The following is a 25,917-nucleotide window of genomic DNA, read 5'->3' as shown; positions in this document are numbered from 1 at the left end:
GAGTTGTGGCATGGAACTCATAATTGGTTGTGGTCATTGAATAGTCAATAATTAATAATAATTTTTTGATCCTAAAATCCCTCCAATGGTCACTTGTTGAGGACCCTCTCAACTCAAGATATTTATATCAATAATGACCCTCATATCCTCCTCTTATAGGGATTTTCTGGCTTCAAACAGGATATCGTGGAATTTTCGCTATAACTTTTTCTTCTGCGCAACTTAAGCAGCTGAAATTAGAACCCATTTGAGCCAAACTCTTGATGAATGTCTGACTGAATTTCAGATCTTGGTTCTCTATATTTTCGGAGATATGAGTTGAGGAATTTAGGGTTTTTGTAGGCTCCCAAATTCCATGTCAAATAGGTGACGTTGGGAAAATAGTCATACCCTTCTCTCTGAGAATTGGATTCAAATTTCGTAACTAGTCATAGAAATATGACAGACTTTAGTTTGTTAAGTAGCATTTTCAGGACCGAAGGTCGCAACAGTGATACGTGGAACTTCGTACAAGTTCGTTCTACTGAACTAGGCTATAATCAAGTCATCGTGGGAGATTGGGCATAAATATTCCTTGAAGGATCCAATATTGATCAGACCTGTGGGGTTGCAAAGAGGACTCAGAGGGATACCACTGGACGAAATTTCAGACCCTGGGGATACAAAATTACATAGATACAACAGATTCAATATCGACCTCCTAGAAGGGAAGAAAAAGCATGCAGTCAAGGATCATTGCAGTAAGGACCACACATCAACAGTCAAGGGTAAGTCTCCTACAAGAAGGTATGTATGATTAAGTGTTTACATTTGAATTTTGAGTATCATCTCTAACATATATTTTGTAGGACAACGTAAGTATATACAAGGTCTCAATTATATCTCTATGTCTTTATATGTCGCAATTAATTTTGATACCACATTTTGGATGTCCTATTCTTGATACTACACATTTGATGCTACACTAAGTCTGCTAAATCTAATGATGTAGTAAGTTCATGTTACTTGTCTTGTCATAGTTGATAGAATGGTCTTTGTTGTTGTACTTAGAGCTTGGTTCATCGCAAGTCTAGGGTCTGTCATCAGTTTCTATTGTATATATCTTTAGGACAGTTTTAGATATAGTCTTGCATAGAGTCCAGGCCTATATCAAGAGTGGGAGTCTTCTATTTCTCTGAAAATTTTTAAAAGTGCTAATTGCTAAGAAATACTGATTCACCCCCCCTCATTATTTCCAATATATTTTATCTATGGCTCATATTTTCTCACCAAACCCTAACCTCGTTTTGTTGCCTTCTACATTGGGGTTTGTCATTTCCTCCTTGCGGCATATAGGGCTGAGATTTGGGGTAAGGGTTTCGGATTTCTGTTGTTGTGTTGCGACCCTTCCCTGTTCGCAGAGTTTGCGTATAATATTTCCTCCTCCTACCTTTGGAGATTTAATAAAAGAGTGAAAGTTTTAACAATGACGACTCGATGCGGCAACCACTCCATGCAAAATGGGGTAATCTTCAACCTTCTCCATTAACTTTAACTTCGTTTATCACTTGAATTTAGATTCTGGTTATATTTCATTTTATATTTTTCCTTTTTACCTCATTAACAAAAGGAATGCCAGGACTCCCTAGCTATCACGCCTCCCCCTGAACGGTGCTACCCTACTCTTAGGTGAGATTTTCCGTGAGAATTTTAGAGTAACATATTTCTGGAGTTAATTTCCCTTTCTTCTTGGTTTTTATTCTATCATCCTAACTCAAATTATGTGATTTATCTTGTAGGTTTGGAGAGCGCTTCTAGGTTCTTATGGCTCAACAGGTAACCCCCCAAAATCCCTCCCTTTAGATAGAATTTGTACTGATTTACAGTTATACTGGTCTTTTGGTTGCTCTACTAATGGGTGTGCTTGTTCTTGTCTCATGTATGCCCCCAGAACGACTAATCTGACGCACAATTTCATGAGACTAAAGTATTTATGCCGTGATGGTCATCTGTTTGACAGGTTGGTGACTTTCACTCCACATGGGTTCTCCTTCAATGTGCTGCTTGTGGTTTTGTCCCCATCGCTTCTGCCTTGCTTCCTATGGATGTCTGTGTAGTTCTGACTTACCCAAGCTGAATATGCCCTTGGTTCACTTGATTGTATTTTTTTGTTTGGGGTTTTTACCCAGGACTGTTGGCTTCTATAATTTTGGGTGAAAGATGTTTGCTGCTACCCAGTAGCGATTGTGCAGCCTTGGTTGCAGGGCTTAAGTTTCCCATGGTTCAATTGTTAGTTATATTTATTTTTACCTTTATTCATTAGCTTGAGAGGGCAGCGACTATGCCAAATGTATGAGGGTTTTGAGGGTCGCCATGGTTGTTTCAGTCTCGCCCTCTTTTTTCTTTAAATACAAAACTCGACCCAGACTGTAAGATATCTTGGTTAATTTTGTGAAATGTTTGAATTTGGAAATCTCCTATGATTATGGATATTTGGTTCAGTTTGATTCAATGGATGACGTTTTCTGTCTTCGGAATTAACTTAGATTTCTTTTTGGTCCATATGCCCAATTTTCCTTATATGCAAATGATAATGGAACCATCATGTGAACATCGATGGAATAATCACACCTTGTTTCTTGCTCGATTCTTTTGGTTAAATCTTTGTTGTACATATTGGCTTATGCTTGTTTCAGAAATAGTATGGTCGTAGGGTGTCGGTTTATTGCGTTTTGCCTACCTAGTTTCCATAACCTTCATCTATTGCTAGGTATACCCGCTTACTTAAATTCTGCATGTATATACAAAAGTAATCACTTTATCATTTCCTTTAGGAGTATTTTATCTCATATTCACGGTTTTTTTGATCTCTTTATGCATTTATCTTCTCAAAGCAAGTAATAATATGTCTTTTGAATAATTACTGTGTAACTCTAATATTTGGTACAATAGCTCTATTTTAATGTTATGCCATCTAGCTTACAAAAATTTCCAAATTGTTTTATATATTGTAGTAGACCATGCCTTCACGGCATCAGATTTGCTAAGCTATAGATTTGTAGGCGAGGTATGACGTATCCCAGGTCTTCCTTGGAGATTTTATGACTACTAAACAACTAGGCATGTTTCTTCATAGTCAAACAGCTCCCTGATACTATCCCCTGTCTCTCACCAAAAATCCTGAAATGGATGGTAACTATTTACCAAGATACACTTCTTAAACAGTACTCAAAATTTTAGGAACATAATTCCTAATCAAAACACCTACAGACTTGTCTGCCTGGAATTCCCTATACATCATCAACTGCATACTTTTAGATAAAATATATCAAAATGCATATATCCAACATTTTCTATACGAAACTATAAAAATTCCTACATGCAACCCAATCGTTCAATGAGACCGCACTGGTTAGCACATTCATTTGCATACATTCATTGGAAGCCTTAACATACAAGCTCCTATTTCAACCAATATAAAATTATACAAAAGAATTTAATCACGCTACCCATAGATTATATAAACTTTGAAACCGAGAAGAAATAATTAAATTACAGTTGGTAACTAACCTTTAGCATGCATCTAATACAAAACAATATTCAAGTACAGTTAAGAATTTTCTGACCAATACACTTCAGATCAGAAAATCAATGGCTGACATCACCAAACCTCCCAACCTTGAATCCTCTGATTCCCCCTGAGCTATGACAACTTGTTGGGCATGAGTAACCACTACTCTTCCTTGATAATGCTTATTTAACATTATCATGTTCACAAATTTTTCCTTAGCAGCATCCTACCTTCAAGGGTTTTGTTTCCCCTTAGCCTAGGTTTTTTTCCATGTTTTTCCTTAAAGCTAAAAACCTGCCTTTTCCACTTGCAGCGCTTTTATTCCCAGTCTTTATCTCCCACCAGGTTAGCATATATATATATATAGGAAAAATCATGATGAATCTGATTCCTCTCAAATTCTTGGCAAGTTTCATCTTCTACTGTAGGGTCAGCCAATGAAATTTCCATCATAAAATCAATAACTTTATTAATAAAACTTAAACATCCAAACATACATGTTTATCACATACTAGCATAGTCTTTGTAGCCATTACATAACTAATTAAGTTCTTAAAAATGGGAGGTGTTACATCATCCCCCCCTTTAAACTTAACATCGTCCTCAGTGTTATTATTCAGCAGGAAATAACGCAAGATAAGAAACCCTTATCACCTCTTCTTTTTGCCAGGTTTCTTCCTTAGTAGTAAAGTGTTGCCACTGCACTTTAACCTGAGATATGACCCAATTCCGCAGTACGGTTTCCCTCCGTTCTAGAATGCAGAGTGGTTTGGGCAAGAAATCTCCTTTGGGATCCACCTGTAGAAGATGCAATCAATTACATGAGAGTTATCATGCACATATTTTTTTAATAGCGACACATGAAATACATTATGTAATTTAATATGAGAAGGTAGACCTAATTGATATGCTACTAGACCTATTCGATCCAGTACTTCAAATGGCCCACAGTACCGCAATGCTAGTTTAGCATAGCTGCCAGTACTCAAGGTACTCTTGCAAGGCTTGACTCTCAAATACACATGTTCCTCGATTTGAAATTCTTTAAATTTATTTTTTTATCTACATAGGTTTTTTGCCGATCTTGAGCAATTTTAATATTTTGCTGAATTTTTCGTACTGTCTCTTCCATTTCACCCAAGAGCTCGGGTCCAAGGATCAACCTATCCTCTGGTTGACTCCAACTGAGAGGGGTATGGCATTTTCTGCCATAGAGAGCCTCAAAGGGGCTCATTTTAATGGAAGCCTGATAACTATTGTTATAGGAAAACTCGGCTAAATGCAGATAGTCTTCCCATTTTGTGGGTCTATCCATCACATACATTCGAAGCAGGTCTTCCAAGACCTGATTAGTTCTTTCATTTTTCCCATCCGTATGCGGGTGGTATGTTGTACTGAAGTTCAGTTTGGTACCAAAATTCCCAAAAAGTGATTTCCAAAATTTTGAAGTAAACTTTGCATCCCAATCTGATATGATCATTTTTGGTATACCATGTAATCTGAAAATATCTTTCATGAAGATATTCACAATTTGTGTTGTTCCAAAGGTGGATTGTACAGGAATAAAGTGGGTTTCTTTTGTCAGTACATCTACTACCACCATAATGGAATCATGCTAGTATCAAGTTCTTGGTAATCCAGTTATGAAATCCATGGAAATCATTTCCCACTTCCACTCTAGAATAGGTAATGAATTCAGTAGACCTGCCAGATGTTGATGTTCTACTTTCACTTGTTGACATTATAGGCACCTTTCCAAGTAATTGGCTATATCCCTTTTCATTCCAGCCCAAAAAAATTGTTTCTGTAAAGCAGTTATCATTTTTTGGTATCCTGGGTGGCCTACATATGGCTCTTTGTGTTGCTCATCCAAAATTCTTCGTTTGAGAGGGGTGTTATTAGGAATGACTCATCTACCTTGGCAGGTGATCAATCCTTGAGGATTGATCACATACCTTGTTATTTTACCTTGTTGTATTTGTTTGTGCAATTCTTGGTATTGTGGGTCATGTTGCCCAACTAACTTCACATGTTCTTGAAAATCCGTTCTTACACTTACTCCCATGTGTGCAACTGTAGCATGAGCATGCCAACTTAATGCATCAACAATCTTGTTCTCCTTCCCTTTAATATGATTGATTTCAAATTCGAATTCGCTGAGGAAGGTTAACCATCTTGCCTAACTCACATTCAGGTCGGATTGACTAAAAAAATGTTTAAGATTGATGTGGTCTGTCAATAAAACAAACTTTTTACCCAAAAAATAATGTCTCCACATTCTTAATGCATGAATTAGTGCAGCCAATACCAGATCATACACATCATAATTTTGCTCGTGTTGCTTCAGTTTCTGGGATTCATAGGTTATCACAACATTATTTTATAGCAACACCCCTCCTAAACCTTCAAGGCACGCATCTATGCATACTACAAACTTCTGATCTGGATCTGTTATCCATAAGACAGGAGCCGTGGTCAACAATTTTTTAAGTTTATTAAAACTTTCCTAACACTTTTCCATCCAGTCAAACTTCGTTCATTTTTTCTGTATGAGGTGATGGGGTATGCCAATCTGGAAAAGTCCTTCACAAATATGTGATAGTATCCTACAATTCCCATAAAAGAATGGACTACAGATACATCCCTTGGTACTGGCCATTCCAAAATGGCTGCAATCTTCTCGGGGTCTACTGCCAAACCCTCTTTAGATATGACATGTCCTAAGTATTGTATCTTGGTTTTGAAAAAATCACACTCGTTGCCTTTTGCGTATATTTCATGTTCTCTTAATTTCTACAGTACTAACCTTAAATGTTCTTGATGTTCCTCTTCGCTCTTGGAGTACACCAGAATGTCATCTATAACGACTAATACAAAGTGATCCAGATACTGGTGCAGCACGTTGGTCATGAGACACATGAACGTTGTAGGAGCATTGGTGAGACTGAATGGTAGCACCACAAACTCATAGTGCCCATACCATGTTCTGAAAGACGTCTTCTGGATATCTTCCTCTTCAATCCACAACTGATGACACCCCGTTCTTAGGTCAATTTTTGAAAAGACTGAGGCCCCTCCGACTTGATCAAATAGATCATCTATTCTTGGTAGGGGGTATCTGTCTTTTACTGTTAACTTGTTTAGCTGACGGTAATCTATACACATTCTTTATGTATTATCCTTCTTTTTCACAAACAAAACTGGTTCCCACCAAGGAGAAACGTTGGCTCTGATATATCCTTTGTGTAGTAATTCTTGTAACTGCATTTTTAACTCTAACAATTCTAGAGTACTCATACGATATGGAGTCTTAGACATCGGAACAACCCCTGGCACTAGATTTATCATGAAGTCTATATCTCTGGATGGGGTTAATCCCAAAATTTCTTTTGGAAAAACATCCATGAATTCCTTGATAACCGGAATCGTTTCTAACTTTTCTTGTTCATACAATCGGGGGCTGGCATCAACCTATGCCAAATATAGTTGATAGCCTTTTCTGGCGCTTCTTTTTAGTTGTAAGGTGGAAATTTGTCGAAGCATTACTGGTTTCACTTTTCCCTTAATTACGTTCAAGACCCCATTCGTTCCTACACATGTCACTATTTTCTCCAAACAATTTATAATAGCAGCTTGTTGTTCTAACTAGTCCATTCCCACTAATATGTCATATGACCCAAGTGGGAGAAGATTCAATTCTACCTTTGAGGAATATCCATTAAAATCAGTAGGGCACTGTTGCACATACTGAGTTATTCTCCTCTTAGTTCCCATGGCTAGTTGTACCAGCCTTGCATTTCTGAATTTTTCTGTTTTCGGATTGCATTTTTCTACAGTTTGGGGGATAAATAGCTTAAAGTATCCCCCGGATCTATTAAATAGACACAATCTGGTTTAATATTTTACCTTCTATTTCCAGCATAGTGGCTTGATGTTCAGCTTATCGCTTTTCCAGGGCGACGCTAATCCTCGATATGCTTCTTGCAACATCATTTACTGTAGTAGTCGCCTGAATTGTATGTATGTTGTGCATAGACCGAGAGTTGTGTGGGTAGTCTCTCATCATATGAGGTCCCCCACATCCCCAATACCTTAGTGGTTCTTTGGCGGCGTCATACTTTTTTTTGTTCTCTTTTGTTACCCTTGAACCCGTGTGGGACTGAGCTCGCAAGGGTACTTCTCCTCTAACCCCTTTCCTTTTCTGATGATCTCAATCAAAATTTCTCAAGTATAGTGGTTTTTTCTTCTTCACCCCCCCACTAGTTCTATTGCCTTCCTTGGTCCTCCACAATTTTCCACCTTCATTTTTAATTTTGAACTGTTGATGACATAGCCTCTCTTTTCTGACCACTTTGTCCATGGTCTTCAGGTTATCAAACTCAATTCTCTCCTTGTAAGAGACCGGAAAACAGTTCAAGAACGATTGAGTTTTAGCTTTCTCTTCTTTCAAATAGGGTACATAACGCAACAAATTGGTGAATTTGTTTACAAATTCATCCATAGTCAGTTTCCCCAACTTTAGCTCATGGAATTCCTTAGCCCTGTGTTGTAGCCAAACAAATCTTGGTACTACTGGCCCTTTCGGCAACAGTCCATGGAGCGCGGACTAAGGTCTCACTCTAAGTAGTATGGTAGGGTGTTAGAACTAGGTTTCTGCACCCTGGAGATGTCTGATGAGTTCAAATGGTTTGCGGTTTGACCCTATACACAAGTTGCTTCATGCACTTTCCCGTACCTCGCAGCCTGATATACTGCCTTCGTGCAACCCTACCCAAGGGTTGAATGTCGCACTCTGTGTTATTACACAAGAGCTTACTGGTATTCCAATGCTAGTTAATTAGCTTTGCCTACTTGATTGCTTTAAGTATACTTAGCAATATAAACCATTCATACAGGTGCACGCGGTAAATAAACAATATATTTGCAAATTATATCAATCATTCATTAACCCAAGAAGAGATACACAAAATTATAACAAAACTTCTCTTATTAATTCCTTCCTCTATTATAGACTCGACTTCACCCCGCGCACTCAACTGCGGACTATTAGGCCTCTACGCACTCAGCTGTAGAGCATTCTCCTACTCTACGATCCAAAGACACACTTCAACTTGTGACTCAATCACCTAGACTTGCTTCTACTTCTTCCTTCTCCTACACTTAGAGCCTCTCTCTATTAATACAATCCCATGGTCAGCGGACCATGGGTAGGTCTATCCAGCCGACATTACATTACAACACTAGGGTGGACAACCCTGTGATTCTATCATACTTTTGTGCCCCGTGCCCGCAATTCGCGAAGCTTTACAACAAGATTCGGTCAAAACTTGGGCTTTGAACCCAAAAACATGCCTTGGGGGAATTCCATGCCCAACAGGACCCCAACACAAACATTGTGACTTGCCCTCGAGTCACTCTTTCAGCACAATGATCTTTGCGCGAAGTCCCTCTAACTATTCTTGAACTGCGCAGAGGTCAGCAGCGCACTGAGCTGCTGCTTGCTGGATTTGCTGCATATGCTGTTCCGAGACCTCTGTGTCGGGATTGCTTCTCTGCATCAATATGTGCATCCCCTGTATGTGTGCGAGCTTGCCTTCGATGTCTGTCATGATGGTGAAGGCCTCGTCCATCCAAGGTTGGACGCACGCTTTTAGGACTGCTTCCTTATGTCATGCCGCATCCACCTGCTCCTTTAGTGCTTTAGATTGCTGCATCCGCGCAAGCCTTTGGGTGAGGACCATTGTCTGCATAGTTCCTCAGACATTGTCATACTTTTGTTGGAGTTCTCGTGCCTCTGTCTCTAAGCGCTGGATGTTGGGGTCCTCCTGCAGAGTTGAGAGGAATTCAAGTGATTTTTCCAACATGCTGGTGTAGTCTCGCACTGCACCTCTGATTTCCTCCAATCCCGCTGTGATAGCACTAGCGCGTTGTTCTCTGACTTCCGGGGGAGTGGATGGTTGCGCCTTTAATCGCAGCTCGACGATCTGAAGATTCAGCTCCAACTGAACCTTTGTCATTCCTCCCTGGCCTCACGGACCCCTGCTTCTAACCTGTGGATCCACGCCTCCACTGGTATATTTTCTAGGATGGCCAGCTCCGAGACGCTTTGGCAAGCGTCATCTATCACTTGTACCAGCTGTTGATTTTGCGACACCAACTCGTTGCGCTGCAAGCTCAGTTGTTCCATATTTATTTTCTGCTCACTAAGGACTTAGAGCGCACGACTCTCCCTATCTTGCAGCTCTGCAGTTATTCCATCCTACAACACATATAATGTCTCACGCAGAAGGGAAGCTACATTAACATCGAGACCTTTCAGCGTGTTAACCGAAGGCCTGTCGGTCTCACTTGATGTCGCTAGTGCCCCTTCTGGCAGCACTATTATGTTCATCATCCGCGCGTGCAACATTTGCTCTGCTGCCGTGGATCCGACTGCAAGGTTGGTCAAAAGGGTACCAACCTAAGGGGGCGTGCCTATAATTCCTACAACTGTGCTCTGAGGGCCCCCAACACAATTTGGTTCTCTTGCATGAAATCTTGGAGAGCCTCATTGGTGACATCGTGCACCGTCTCACCAATGTCATGCAGATCACCCTTGGTTAGGGCGATCGAGTTAATGGACAATTTCGAAGCCTTGACCTTCTTCCGCAACCCTGCCCGCTCTGCTGGGTGTTGGCGCTTCAGCTATGTTGACGTGGTTCGTGGGTCCACGCCTCCTTCTTTTGTTTCTGCTTCCTGCCCCTGCGAAGGCATTATTTGGACCTCGCCCACCTTCACGGCTGCTTCCTGTGTTGCTGCTGCTGTTGCAGCCTTCTCCTGCTCAACTACTTTTTGTTCCGCATCCCGCACTGCTCGCACTTCTGCTGCTGTTGTTTCCTTCTTTCATTTTTCGGCCAACTGTGCAATGCGCAGCTTGGCCTCATCTTTCTTCTTTTGCGCTGCTGACTTCTCGATTTCTGCAATGTCTGGGGCATGCCATTCCGGTGGCCATGCCTCCAGGACATTGAAAATGGCGTCGTCGGTGGCTACAAAGGGTATCTTTGTCCACTATTTAGTCGGGTCCTTGCGCACCCTGATATATATGTTATGCATGTCTGGCTTAAATTATGCAAAACTCTGCAGACTGTTGTAAACCGTGGTTGACAACCGTGGCTTATGGTTGATCCAAATTCTGAGGTTCATCTCCATGAGCACCTAGAAGATCTTGTTGTCACATATCCTTTTAGCATCCTTCGTGGCCCAAAGCGAAGCATACTTCGCGGCCTCCGGTAAATCTCTGTCAATTATGGGGAATTGACTATCCTATAACAGTTCCTTGGCTACGAGCACTATGGACAGTAACAACCATGCATAGTGGAATGTTTTGCCCTGTTCCTGGGCTTTGCGGAAATTCTCTAAAAATTTCATGCAAAGGAATTCGGACCAGTTAAACTGGACCCCCTCCACGCACTGCTCGGCCAGTGTGACCACCGGCGCAGGTACCTCGTCTACGCTGCACTTGCACATAAATTTTCCTGTGAGGATTTGGGTTGCCACGCGTACTATTTTGTCCTTGATGTTGGAGATGGCGTAGCCCCTCTTCTTCTTTTCCAGCTTGTACTTCTTCTTCATGGCCTCCGTGATGGCCAAATCACTGCCCTTCCCTTCTGATATGGCCGCAGGGTCCTCTCCTTTGTATGGAAGCTGGGAGACGCGATGAATCAAGTCTATCGTGATGGGGATGGGCTCCTCTAGCCATAAACACCCATCATGCACCAGACGGAGCAACTGCTTGATGACGAAAATGGTTATTGAGGCACGATGGAAATGCGACACCCAGAGTAGGTTCAGCAGCCCAACCTTTTCCATGCCGCGCAACCACTTTCGCGGCTCTAATGTTGTCACCTCCCCCACGGTGTTCTTCTTCATGAGGTTTCCAATCTCAAGGTGAGGGAACTTCTCGTGGTCAGCGAGGTCCCAATATTCAAATTTTAGGCTCGGCACGCGGCCCAGGTGCGTGCCTTCAAACATAATGCCATCTGGAAGGAGCGGGGTCTGGAGCGAGCTCTTGGTCTTGTCCAGGTCCTTGGGCACTTTGGCCTTCCCTTTTTGCAAGGGGACATAGGCGGGCAGTTTTGTTGCAGAGTGCGTAGGCTGAGTATCCATCTCCATGCCTTCATCTTCTTCTTATGCAATGGTAAGATCCTGCAGATCTTTTTCTTCTTCATCTGTTTCCATAGTGACAACTTTCCCCTTCTCCTCCATCGACAGTTTACTGCGCAGCGGGTTTCGCGGGGACACGCGTACGAGAGCCATTTATTGTTTGTCCTTCTTGTGTCTTAGCGTGCATGTGATTTCTGGATTTCTGCCACAATACCAACACCTTCTGGAACATCCCCCACAGTTAGGGCTTTCAACACCTCCTTGGTAGTCACTTCTGCTATCTCCATACCATCCTTAGTTGTTGCCATTGTATCTATGTAACAATCTATCACTCGCGAATTTAGGGGCTTAATCAACACTCGGCTCACAACAATCAGGGTTCTGCTTGACCGCTCAATTCGCAAATGACCAAGTGTTGTTTGCTGGGCAGCCCTTTGTATTTTATAGCGCTTTTGGAATTTGAATTCGACTGTTCCCCCCAAATCCGGTTCATTAATTCTCCCTTGGCGGTAGATTTTCCCAGATTTTTCCCATAAATCACATCTTAAATTCCTGCTGCCCACTCCATTTGGCCTCAAGTCGAGCATCCCATCGTGAATAGTGACTTCAACGGTCACTTTCTGGCCAACCCGCGTGGCAGTGCAACCCCCCGTGCGCAGTCGCAAACCTTGTGACTCTTTGCTTCTGCGCGCATCTCCAATATCACGCAGTTCCCGGGTAGAATAGTTTATAGTCACGTGCTCCTTTCCAACTGCCTAGAGCACTAAGACTGTCCTTCCCTCAGCTAGTCAAGTTGTCACACCACCCGTGAAAAGTTTCATCCGATCATTCATCATGTTGCCTGGAGAATCTCTACCTTTTACTATTATGGTTGGCATCGCGTACTTTATTACTTGCAAAGCTACCTTGGTCATTATGTTTAGCAATATGCAGTCCAAGCCAAGGCATCAGACTAATCAATTCACGGAAATAGGCCTTAACCCTGTCATCGTGATCGCATGCACCCTACCTTACCATTCTGGTCTTTTTGCCGAGAAAATCTTTCTTTATTTCGTCCTCCATCTTCTTGACTTCCATGTCCATCAAAGCACTTTTCTTCCTTAACGTACCCTTTCTTCTTCAAGTTTGTGGAGTCTAAGGTTTCCTTGTTGAATTTATTCTTTAAGTCCCATGCGTTATGTTTCTTGCGGTTGTGTGATCCCTTCTTTCCGAGCTTCGCGAACCCTCGTATCTACTATTGATAATATGTGTGGACTAAGCTTTGCATGCTCCATAAGGATTACAACATTCGCTTCGTACTTCAGCTTCGGAAGTGCCCGCGTGGTCAGGGTTTTGCATATCATCCTATAAGCCCAAAGAACCACTGGTACATGTAGGTCCCAGTCAGTTCGTTTCACATGGTGGACCGTGTTCAGTGCTTCACATATTTTTTCAAAAGCTTCTATGTGAATATGCTTCTGTTTGCTTGGTCTTACCATACTTCCTAGTCCCAACAGGAGGGGTCATTCACGCCATTGTCTTGCCCGCTACTTCTTTTCAGTCGTGTTTCCTATCGTGAGGACAGTGTGCGTTTGTGCAGGTTGCGCACCATACGCCTGTACCCATATGGAAAGCTGGCCGCACGGGTTGTTTCGTCTGTCATACTCGAATTTCCTCCACATTCGAGGCTTTCCAAACCACATGTACATCATCCTTCTGCATTCGCGCCACTGCTCAAAACTTCCTTGATGCGTACCCCACCATCTCGCGGGCGTTGTGCGCAATACCCATTTTAGAGCGTTGAAACATTGTTGTTCCGGTACTTCACTTTCATATTTGTTCAGGAAATCATCCACCTTGCTCAACCCGTCATACATAGGCAGACCTCTTACCTCAGTTGCCACACAACGCAATGACCTTGTCATCATGTTACAGTTGAGTGTAGTTACCTCGTGTAACCGGTTCTACCATCGTTCTATTTCCTCGTCCGAATCTAAGGTGTAGGAGCTTTTGCGCTCCCATGAGAGTCTGCCATCTGTTGTTGGATTCACCCAATCATGCTCCCACGCGGTTATCTTGTAGATATAGTCTGGATCATCGTCGCTATCGTAGTCACGCACTGGCTCTGTGTAGCGCTATCCTTCCGCAAGGTCTAAAGGTACCACTACGTGCAGTGACTTTTTCTCGAAAATCATCTTGAGCTTCTTTAGATTTATCACTCCATTCATGTCAGTGGCCCAATCTATTCCTAGTAGCACAGGATAGGGATTGTTGTCATCAATAATCTCTATCACTTCGAAATCTGCAAGCGCACTCACACCTTCGATATCTACCGATATTCCCTACAATCTTCCCATAGGTAGGATCTTTTCCTAGTTCGCCATTCATAATTGAATAGGAGACCATTGCAGTGCAAGCCTGCCCATGTGCTCCCATGTCTGCTTTGGCAAGACGTTCGTGTCTGATCCTAGATCCAAAATCACTTGATCCATTTCATATTCCTTGATCTGCACAGTCAATCTCATCTCTCTTCCTATTCGCGTTGTGTGCTTCTCGAGCTTCCAGACTATGTGCGGTTCTCCTGGTGTGGTTCCAGCACATCTAGTGATGAGTTCTTGTAGCCCTTTCACAGATTTTCTGTCACGCAGTAGCTTCATGCATGTCTCCAAAAATGTAGTGAGCATTGATGGGTCCATTTCTGGTTCCAGTTTGTCTTTACTTCTTGAAGTGGAGGCATCCGCGAAGCTCTTCTTAGCTTCCATGAATGTCTCCTTAGCGTGCTCCAAATCAAATTCTGGTTCCTTTGTTGGAGCCTTGCGAACCAGGAACTCTCTTTGGGCTTCTTGCGTTTGTCATCTCCTATCGTGATACCACTTCGGAGCACGATATTTACATTTGAGTCTTCCTCGCGCAGCTCAGACCTCATCATTTGCAGGTTCTGAGTCAGGGGAGGTTGGAGTGCTCCTTTATCGTGCAACCTCGCTATCAGCGTGGGACAGTCTTCCGTCTCATGATCAAACTTGGTACAATATAAGCATGATGGTCTCGTTGGATTTATACAATCGTAGGCATAATGCCCTGGCCCTCCACAATTGTAACATATCAGCTGGCCACGACCTCTTCTTGGTCCCATTCCACCTCGACCTCTGAAAATCCAGTGTGTGCCATCCCTGCATTTTGATTGAGGGCCCATGTTTCAGTCTGAACTCTATAGGTAGGAGTCCGATCCATCATCAGTTCATAACTTCTACAGGTGCGCTCATCATGGCCTACTGACCTGCAGAAATTACAGAACAACTGCTGGGAATTCTGCGTATACTTCTGTAATAGATGTCAGTTATTTGTAGCATGCTTCCCTCCTATCTGACAAATTGCACATCATAATGTAGGGGCTTTGCTCGATCCTACTTGTGCCTCCGGTCTCAATGGCATTGGTCCTCCTCCTGCCAGGTAGTTCACAAAGACTGGATAATGGCACTTGTCATGTCCTTGGCCTTTGCGCTTTACACACCATACCTCCTCATGCGCTTCTGGGCGAGCCATTCTATCTTGTTTCAAACTCTGCATCTCAAGGTACAAGTTTTCAACTGCGCGTGGAACTATTGAATTCCTAGGTTAGGATCTTGTATTGGAGTCTCATACAATCTCATCGCGATCTCCAAGGCCTCGGCCTGAGTGGTTAGCTTCTACTGTGACAAAGTGTTCCTTAGATGTGGTGTTAGCGATGCTATAAACCATGCGCGGTGTTGCCCATATGTCAAGGTCATATTGGCTTCACGAATTGTACACTTCAGTCTCTAATACAGCTCCCAGGGGGTCTCGCCTGCAAGCATCGTGATTTCCTTAAATCCAATGATCGACTGTCTCTGATTTTGGCCTGCTAAATTCCTTGTTTAGCACAACTTGGATATCCGCAATCCCTGCATTCAGATTGTCATTGGAATTCTTAATGTACCAAGTCAGTGTATAATCCTGCAGAGCGCTAACCAGTGTTGCTTTCTTTATATTGTCATCCGTGACTCCTTGCACTTCCCATACTGCCCTTACCACGAACCAAAACTAGTCCGGATCTTCATTCCCTACTCCTTTGAACACTAGAAACTTTATCACGCTTGCCATATTGAACGGTGGTGGTGGCGGAGGTGGTGTGGGCGAAGACGGGGGTGAATATGGTGAAACTGGCAGTGGTGTAGGTGGAAGTGGTATGCGCGGAACTCACTGCTTTATCAAACTGATCGCGCTTCTTGGTGAAACCTTTGCAAGCTCTTCCTCGCTTTCTCGCGGAGGTGAAATCAAGGGGCTAGTTTCTAGTTCTGCGCTACCTTCATTTTTGTAGATCCTCCCACTCTGCGTAGCCCCAAACATCAATTTATTCGCATAACCCGCTTTTCACACAGTAGAAACTTAATCCAAGTGTTCAAATATTTAACGTACTTACCTCGCAGTCCTTTGAGGAAGCATCGTTATACCTCGCTATAGCTGGCTGAAGTATCTACCGTGAACTCGGTGATAAATCCTCCTATAATTCGATCGAGCCAGTGATCCACAGCATGTGCGAACTTATCTTTCGATGCTTCCAGCCTACACACCAACTCTGGAGTCCAAACAATAGGTTTGTCAAGCCTACACCTTCCTTCACTGTCTGCTAACTTCGCGATCCACTCGTACAATTCAGAGGGGAAGGATGCAAAGAAAATTTCGTGGATTTTCCATATATAAGTAGCAATCTAACCACTCTTCCTTTGATAATCACGGATTCTTGTTTTCCTACGCCACGAACTCGTGAATCTTTTTGTCCAACCACTCTTCAATTCCTTTCTTTGTCAGATTCCAGTGATACGACATCAGACATCTGTATGCAAATACCGATCTCGGAAACGGAACCATTTGTTGGCTTATTGGGGCCTGACCCAAGTTCAGAGTTAAGTTAGCTAAACAAATCCTGGTACTACTGGTCCTTTTGGCAACAGTCCGCAGAGCGCAGATTGAGGTCTCACCCGAAGTAGTATGGGAGGGTGCTAGAACCAGGTTTCCGCACCCTGGAGATGTTTGATGAGTTCAAGTGGTCTGCGGTTTGACCCTACCCGCATGTTTCTTCATGCACTTTCCTGTACCTCGCAGCCTAATATATTGCCTTCACACAACCCTATCTAGGGGCTGAATGTTGCGCTTTGCGTTATTACCCGAGACCTTACTGGTATTCCAACGTTAGTTAATTAGCTTTGCCTACTTGAGTGCTTTAAGTATACTTAGCAATATAAACCATTTATACAGGTGCACGCAGTAAATAAACAATATATTTGTAAACTATATCAATCATACATTAACCCAAGAACAGATACACATAATTATAACAAAACTTCTCTTTATTAATTCCTTCCTCGGTTACAAACTCGACTTCGCCCTGCGCACTTAGCTGTGGACTATTAGACCTTTATGCACTCAGTTGCAGAGCCTTCTCCTACTCTACGACCCAAAGACACACTTCAACTTGCGACTCAATCACCTAGACTTGTTTCTACTTCTTCCTTCTCCTACATTTAGAGCCTCGCTCTATTTATACAATCCAATGGTCTATTGACCATGGGTAGGTCTATCCAACTGACATTACATTACAACACTAGGGCGAAAAACCCTGTGACTCTATCATACTTTCGCGCCCCGTGCCTACAATTCGCAGAGCTTTACAATGAGATTCGGTCAAAACTTGGGCTTTGAGCCCCAAAACATGCCTTGGGGGGATTCCATGCCCAACACCCTGTCATCATAATACCTCTCACTCAAGAATATAGTCTTGAATTGCTTCTGAAATTCCTCCCATGATATTTTTTTTTCTTCCCGCGCTTGAACACTCTTTCGCTCCTCCCACCACAAGGGGCTTTACCCTACAATTGATAAATTTCCAATCGCGCTTTCAAATTTCTTTCATATTCATATACTTGAAAATATTTGTCCATATTCAAGAACCATGCCTCTGCATCCTCCTCCTTTTCTCCATCAAACACTGGTGGCTTGATCTTTCTAAATTCTCCTTGTAATTCGGCTTTCCTTCGATTCTTATACACCCTTGGTGATTTGGGATCGGTTTCTTCCCCACTTCCCGACTTGTCAGATCCTATATTCCTCATACCTTCCTAGTCTACACTTTTATGACTAGACTTCTCTGTCTATTCTCGAATTAGCTTCTCCTGATCTTCACTAGCTCTTAGCAAATTTTCTTTACTGCTATGGAGTTGAACTAACTCCAATTGCAATGTCTATACCATTTCCACCAACTGAGAGCTTACGGCAGTCGCACTGTCGGCTCCCCACAGTTCCACGTACAATTCCTCTTCTCCAGTATTAGGTGGCAAAGGTCCTTTCATAACTATTCAAATTCAGATTTTTACCTACACCACAATTCAAATTCAATAAGAACAGTTGGCATATTAATTTAGGCACACACACACACACACACACACACACACACACACACACACACACATATATATATATATTTAAATTTTTTTTGGTTCTTTGTGCATAGTCTGCGTTAACGTAGATGCCCCTATACAAGCTCAAAAGTAGAATTGTGCTCCAATACCATTTGTAACGAACCTAATTTACATCCCCTATTTTTTTTTTTATTTCTTTCTTTATTACATGTGTAATCTATACTATTCTAAAAACTTATTACACCCCCATATTAAACTTTCTATACCTAAGTCTCTACCCGTCAATGTTGAATAATGCGATCCTTGGTTGCATAGGTAAGGCACAAGTAACCTTAGTCATGGTGATGGGGGGTGCCAATGTGGTTAAGATCTATATAGGTATATGTTTATACTTTGTTTGTGACCTATTACGCCTTACCCCATAACCCTTTACATCGACCTCTTTCCTGTAGTGGTAGCATTATTTCTTTTTTCACATATCGCGGGGTAATGGAGTTTGGTGTATAACAGTTGTATGCATTCATTTGTTGTGATATGAAACATGGAATTACGCCATGCTATTGCAATGCCATGTGTAACCTCTGCCATCTCAGCCAAACTAAATCTTGTGCATTCGTTCCCCAGACACGCATCCCCAATGTTGAGTTTGTCGAGGGGGTTTTCAACTCCCTAGATCTGCCACGATTTGATCTATGACTCAGATTTTCTCACCAAACCCTAACCTCGTTTTTTCTGCCTTCTACATTGGGGTTTATCATTTCTTCCTTGCGACATATAGGGACAAGATTTGGGGAAAGGGTTTCAGCTTTCTGTTGTTGTGTTGCGACCCTTCCATGTTCACAAAGTTTGCATCTAACAATTCCTCCTTCTAGCTTTGGCGATTTAATAAAAGAGTGAAAGTTTGCATAGTGACGGCTCGATGTGGCAGCCACTTCATGCGGAATAGGGTAATCTTTGGCCTTCTGTTCATACTCCATTAACTTTAATTTCGTTTATCACTTGAATTTAGCTTCTGGTTAAATTTTGTTTTGTTTTTTTCTTTTTATCTCGTTAACAGAAGGAATGTCAAGACTCCCTTGCTGTCATTCCTCCCCTTGAACGATGCTACCCTAACCTTAGGTGAGATTTTCCCTGAGAATTTTAGAGTAACCCATTTCTAGAGTTAATTTCCCTCTCTTCTTGGTTTTTATCCTATCATCATAACTTGGATTATGTGATTTCTCTTGCAGGTTTGGAGAGCGCTTCTGGGTTCTTTACAGCTTAACAGGTAACCCCCAAAAAATCTCTCCCTTTAGAAAGAATTTGTACTGATTTACAGTTATACTAGTCTTTTGGTTGCTCTACTAATGGGCGTGCTTGGTCTTGTCTCAGGTACGCCCCCAGAACGACTAATCTGACACACAATTTTGTGAAACTAAAGTATTTACGTCGTGATGGTCGTCTGCTTGACAGGTTGGTGAATTTCACTCCACATGGGTTCTCCTTCGGTGTGATGCTTGTGGTTTTTTCCCCATCGCATTCGTCTTGTTTCTTATGTGTTATAGACATTTTTGTGCCTTACAGCTATAAGCATGAAATGTCCATAATATAAGGGATCCAAAGTCCCTAAACATGTTGTTCCTACCCCTAGAGGAACAAGGCTAACAAACCACAGCAATTCACAGAAGTTCTCCACCAGAAACTGCTCAAAAACAAGTCAATTCAGGATCAATTCAATGGCTCCACTAGCTGTCTGCGCTGAAATGCAAAGTCAACACTAGCTACCTGCACTGCAACGCAGGTAGAAGCACTACCAGGGTGCGCTGAGCGAGAGTTGACAAATGGCAAGTCCATTCCAAGAGGTGTCAAGACCTAGGAAGCTTCCAGAATCTTCCTCAATGACACTTGCCTCAGTGAATTCGACTAGTGATGAGTAAGAGGTTCCCAATCTCCAAGTGGAAGCAAGAACCTCCAAGTGGAATCAAGAACTGACAGAGGGAGAGGACACTAGTTAGATCTCAAGCTGACTAATCTTCTCTCCAAACATCTATATATGGATCTCTCCTCCATGAGATCTAGAGGTGGGAATTTTGTTATTGCAAAGAATTGTTGTTGGTTTGAGATTGGAATCATTGGGTGCTTAATGCTTTGAAGGGGGTTAAGATAGGAATTCCATTTGCTGGGAAGGAGATGCTGGATTGGAGCCCTCTGGGTTGTATCTCTTCCTGGACCTTGTTATTCATCAATAAAGCTATCTTGGTTTCTCCTATATACTGATGTATCTTTGATGTATGATTGCATTAGTATGTTTAGTTTACTTCTAATCCTGAACTAGTTATGAATATGAATCTATGTCTTTGTGTAGCGTTCTCTTCTTGTGATCTTGCAGAAACCTCTTGAAGCTGGGCGAGCGAGAAGGCAAGTAGCTGGGAACTCTCAAAGAGAAGGGAAACTGGATCGAGGGACAAACAGAAGACACCGGTTAGTCCATCCATCTCTCTTCATTCTTAATTCATAAAGGAAGAATACTAGAATAGTTGTCTTTGTTTGTTGCTAAGGCACTGTCACACCTTAGGTGGATAGGATCGTCCTGCATAGGCATTTTTCCCCACAACACTATGGATATCTGTGTAGTTTCGACTTAGTGAACCCTGATATGCCTTCGGTTCTCTTGGTTGCATTTTTTTATTTGGGGTTTTTACCCACAACCCTTGGCTTCTATGATTTTGGGTGAAAAGATGTTTGTTGCTACCTGGTAGCGATTGTGCAGCCTTGGTTGCAGGGTTTAAGTTTCCCATGGTTCAATTGTCAGTTATATTTATTTGTACCTTTATTCATCAACTTGAGAGGGAAACGACTATGCCAAATGTATGAGGGTTTTTGAGGGTCGCCATGGTTGTTTCGGTATGGCCCTCTATTTTCTTTAAATACAAAACTCGATCGAGACTGTGAGATATCTTGCCTAATTTTGTTAAATGTTTGAATTGGAAATCTCCTATGATTATGGATATTTGGTTCAGTTTTTTTGTAGATTCAATGGATGGCATTTTTTGTCTTTAGAATTAACTTAGATATCTTTTTGGTCCATATGCCCAATTTTTCTTATACGCAAATGATAATGGAACCACCGTGTGAACGTTGATGGAATAATCACACCTTTTTTATTTCTTGATTATTTTGGTTAAATATCTGCTGTACAGATTGTTTTATGTTTTCTTCAGAAATATTATGGCCGTAGGGTGTCGGTTTATTGCGTTTTTCCTACCTAGTTTCCATAACCTTCATCTAATGCTAGGTATACCTGCTTACTTAAATTCTGCATGTATATACAAAAGTAATCATTGTATCATTTCCTTTAGGAGTATTTTATTTCATATTCCCAGTTTGTCTGAATCTCTTTATGCATTTATCTTCTGGGAGAAAGTAGTAATATGTGTCTTTTGAATAATTACTGTGTAACTCCAATCTTGTTATAGTAGCTCTATTTTAATGTTATGCCACATGGCCTACAAAATTTTCCAAATTATTTTATATATTGTAGTAAACCATGCCTTCACGGCATCAGATTTGCTAAGTTATAGATCTGTAGGTGAGGTATAATGTATCCTAGGTTTTCCTTGGAGATTTTATGACTACTAAATAGCTAGGTATGTTTCTTCACAGTCAAACAACTCCCTGATATTATCCCCCATCTCTCTCTAGAAATCTTGAAATGGATGGTAATTATTTACCAAGATACACTTCTTAAACAATAATCAAAATTTTAGGAACATAATTCCTAATCGAAACACCTACAGACTTGTCTGCCTGGCATTCCCTATACATCACCAACTGCATACTTTTAGATAAAATATATCAAAATGCATATATCCAACATTTTCTATACGAAACTGTAAAATTTCCTACATGCAACCCAATCGTTCAATGAGACCGCACTGGTTAGCACATTCATTTGCATACATTCATTGGAAGCCTTAACATACAGGCTCTTATTTAAGCCAATATAAAATTATACATCAGAAGTTCAGCACGCTACCCACAGATTGTATAAACTCTGCAACTGAGAAGAAATAACTAAACTACAGTTGGTAACTAACCTCTAGCATGCATCTAATACAAAACAATATTCAAGTACAGTTAAGAATTTTCTGACCAAGACACTTCAAATCGGAAAATCAATGGCTGACAGCACCATACCTCCCAACCTTGAATCCTTTGACTCCACCCCTAGCTATGATAACTTTCCAGGCATGAGTAACCACTACTCTGCCTTGATAATGCTTATTTAACATTATCATGTATACAGATTTTTCCTTGGCAGTGTCCTGCGTTCAGGGGTTCTGTTTCCCCTTAGCCTAGGCTCTCTTCCATGTTTTTCCTTAAAGCTAAAAGTCTTCCTTTTCCATTTGTAGTGCTTTTATTCCCGGTCTTTATCTCCCACCAGTTTAGCATATATATATGTATATATAGATATATTTTTTTAGGAAAAATCATGATGAATCTAATTCCTCTCAGATTCTGGCAAGTTTCAACCTCTACTCTAGGCCCAGCCAATGAAATTTCCAGCATAAAATAAATAACTTTATTAAAAAAACTTAAACATCCAAACATACATGTTTATCACATACTAGCATAGTATTTGTATCCATTACATAACTAATTAAGCTCTTAAAAAAGGGATGTGTTACATTATAGGCTTCAATGGAGGTCGAATTGAAGTCCTTAGGCCGACTTGATCTCTGCTAGGCCGACTTGGTTTAGAGGATACATAAATTATATTTGACTTAGTAGTAAACCTTTTTACATGATTCAAAAACCCAAGAAGGGTCTCTTTGAATGTACAATGACTCTATAAACTCAATATTAGTCCTAGGAGTCCAGAATGGGGACTTTGGCTAATATAATGATGACCCAATCATGAAACCCATGCTTTAATAAGTCATTGATACAATAAAATTTATTTTCTTTATTCTTTTGACAAATACATTTCATGATGACTCAAATACGTTAATGAAGACCAAACCTAGTTACATTTTCCAAAACTCCCTCTTAACTAGGAAGGTATTCATAATATATAAATATAATGGAATATATCAACCTATATTAACAATGAAGAAATTTAGGCACCACAATTCCATGGACTAGATTCTTGACCAGGGCAATATATCCATTGGTCTCTCATCAATTTAGGCACCACAATTCCACAGACTAGATTCTTGACCAGGGAAATATATCCAAGTGGAAATAAGGTGGAATCAAGATTTTAGCCTCTCTAAGTAGCATCAAGCTTACTTGCTAACCACCAACCTAGGGACCCAGGTGCATATCCATGGTAATAGCTCTACGACCCATGCCACCTTCCCTACTTTGGGACCTAGAAATCAACACAAAGTGTCAGCCAAATGTCCTCCTAGACAATGCTTCACTCGCAAAGCCTCAACAACTCTCTTGCAATTTATTATCATCAATACAATCAACAATATCTACCACTAGCCCATGGGGCTTTGGATTGACGGTGAATGGTGCACTGTTAAGGCACTCCTTGCGATAGGTCACTGGTTCAAATCCACCATGGGTGCTTACTTACCAAAAAAAAAAAAAAATCAATATCTACCACACCAAGTAGGTTTCTTAGATATTCGAACTTCTTATTAGGAAGAGCCTTTATTAGTATGTCTTCTACATGTTCATCTGTTGACACATACTCCAAATTCACGATCCCATCCTGCACCAGGTTCCTAATAAAGCGGAACTTATTGTTTACATGTTTTGTTCTAGCATGAAACACGAGATCTATAGACATCTTGATACAACTTTGATTGTCACAATTAATCATCGTAGGACCTAGAGACTTATCGAACAAAACTGCTAGAAGATTCCTTAACCAAACAACTTCCTTTCCTACTTCATATGCAACCACATATTCTGCCTCAACGCTACTTAAAGCAACGAGATATTGCTTCCTACTCATCCATGAGATCATAGTAGGTCCCATACTAAAATGTCCTCCAATAGTGCTCCTTTCATCGGTCTCACTGCCACCCCAATCAGAATCTGTGAAGCCAATTAGCTTGACTTCCTTACTATCATACTTTAGGCAGTGATGTATAATGCCACAAAGATACCTCAATATATGTTTGGAAACTATCGAGTGATCATGACGAGGCTCCAACTGAAACTAAGAATTTTTACTGCAAAACATATATCTGGCCTAGTGTTTACTAGATACATTAGGGAACCCACCAACTGTCAATAGGAGGTAGGATCCAAGAGACTAGAGTCAAATCCCCTCAACTTATTGAGATTGGTGATCCTAGGAGTAGCCATCGGCTTGGAATCCATCATCCTAAATTTCTGTAGCAACTTGATGATGTACTTTTCTTGCCCCAAATATATCTCCCCAGGTCTCTGCCATACTTCTAAACTCAGGTAATAGTGCATCAGTCCTCGATCCTTCATTTCAAATTCATCTTCCAACATCTTCTTGCATTCTTGAATTCTTCACTACACACCTGTGATGAATAGATCATACACATATAGTAGAATAATGATAGGCTCATTATTCATGACCTTTATGTAGATATTCATTCAACAAAACTCTTCACAAACCCAATTCTAAGTATATATGCATCCATCCTTGCATAGCATGCCCTAAGTGCTTGCTTCAAACCATATGTAGCCTTCTTAAGTCTGCAAACATGAGAGTCCGTATAATTAACTTCAAGGCCTGCAGGTTTTTCAATATACACTTCCTCATCAATGGTCCCATTCAGAAATGTGGTTTTCACATCCATTTGATAGATATTCCAATCCATTGTAGCAACTAATGAAGCCAAAGATTTAATGGTAGTGTACATTATTGTGGGAGCAAAGGTTTCTTCATAATCAATGCCTTCCTTTTGAGAGAAAGCCCTTGCCACGAATCTCACTTTGTACTTGTCTATACTTCCATCAACAACATGTTTGATCTTATAGATCCATTTGGAGGTGACAACCGATTTGTCACTAGGTCTAGGAACGATTTCCCAAACCCCATTCTTCATGATGGATTGATATTCTTCCTACATTGCTTTCTTCCAAACCTCTTGATGAGAAACTTCCTTGAATGTAGATGGTTTGGTTTCAATTAACTTTGTCATGTATGTAGCATAACCAAAATATATTTTTGGTCTCTTACTTTCCCTGAAGGTTCCTTTCGCAGCTTCATGTCCTTCAACATATTCTAATGTAGCTTTTAACCAATTTGAACTTTTTCTTGTGGTTGGGATGACCACCGATTGAATTGGCTCACTTGGTCCTTCTTCTTCTTCTTAATTTGTAGTAGGGTTTTCATGATGAACTTCTTCTTCTTCAAATATGGGAACTTCTTCATCATCATAATCAATAGGAATATCCTTCGATTTCTTGTATGCTTCATTTTCATCAAATATGACATCCCTTCTTACTTCAATGTGTCTTCATTCCTTAATGTAGATTCTATATTCTTTTGAGGAGAGATTATATCCAACGAATATTCCCTTGATACTTGTAGAGTCCAACTTATTTCGCTTGTCCTTTGGAACATGGATATATGTTGGATTTCCAAAGATTTAAAGGTGATCCACACTCGGCTTCTTTCCTATGAATACTTCTTTGGGTGTTGTATTATGAATACTTTTGTGAGGACTTCTATTTTGAATGTACACGACTATCATTGTTTCTTCTCCCCATAATAATTTTGATATCTTGATCAAGGAGCATAGTTAGAATTCCTTCTTCAATTGACCTATTCTTCCTTTCGGCCAATCCATTTTTTTTGGGATAATAGGGAACAATGAGCTCCCTCTTAGTACT

At 41.1% G+C, this 25,917-nt stretch overlaps 1 protein-coding gene across 7 annotated transcripts in view; it reads left to right on the top strand.

Annotated features, from left to right (window-relative positions):
• Positions 1 to 1,285: 1,285 nt before the first annotated feature.
• The window catches only part of LOC149149397 (uncharacterized), a 79,649-nt gene continuing 55,017 nt past the window's right edge, over positions 1,286 to 25,917 (top strand). Inside the window, exons 1-6 of one of the 7 annotated variants that reach the window (XM_089440223.1) lie at positions 1,286 to 1,504; positions 1,629 to 1,668; positions 1,779 to 1,815; positions 1,931 to 1,999; positions 19,335 to 19,372; positions 19,558 to 19,805. In XM_089440223.1, coding sequence (XP_089296349.1) covers positions 1,466 to 1,504; positions 1,629 to 1,668; positions 1,779 to 1,815; positions 1,931 to 1,999; positions 19,335 to 19,372; positions 19,558 to 19,565 — 231 coding nt within the window. In that variant the 5' untranslated portion in view covers positions 1,286 to 1,465 and the 3' untranslated portion in view covers positions 19,566 to 19,805. Of the gene's footprint in view, positions 1,505 to 1,618; positions 1,669 to 1,778; positions 1,816 to 1,930; positions 2,481 to 18,604; positions 19,053 to 19,334; positions 19,373 to 19,557; positions 19,806 to 25,917 lie in introns of those variants that run through there. The other 6 variants (XM_089440225.1, XR_016262722.1, XR_016262721.1 and 3 more) reach the window with 6 other exon arrangements.

Source organism: Pinus tabuliformis, chromosome 9, assembly GCF_031772625.1.
Source record: "Pinus tabuliformis cultivar Carrire ecotype Pingquan chromosome 9, CPIR1, whole genome shotgun sequence".
In the NCBI taxonomy this organism is placed as follows: Eukaryota; Viridiplantae; Streptophyta; class Pinopsida; order Pinales; family Pinaceae; genus Pinus; species Pinus tabuliformis.
Note: the sequence above shows the minus strand (reverse complement) of the source record. Positions and strands in the feature narration are given on the sequence as shown.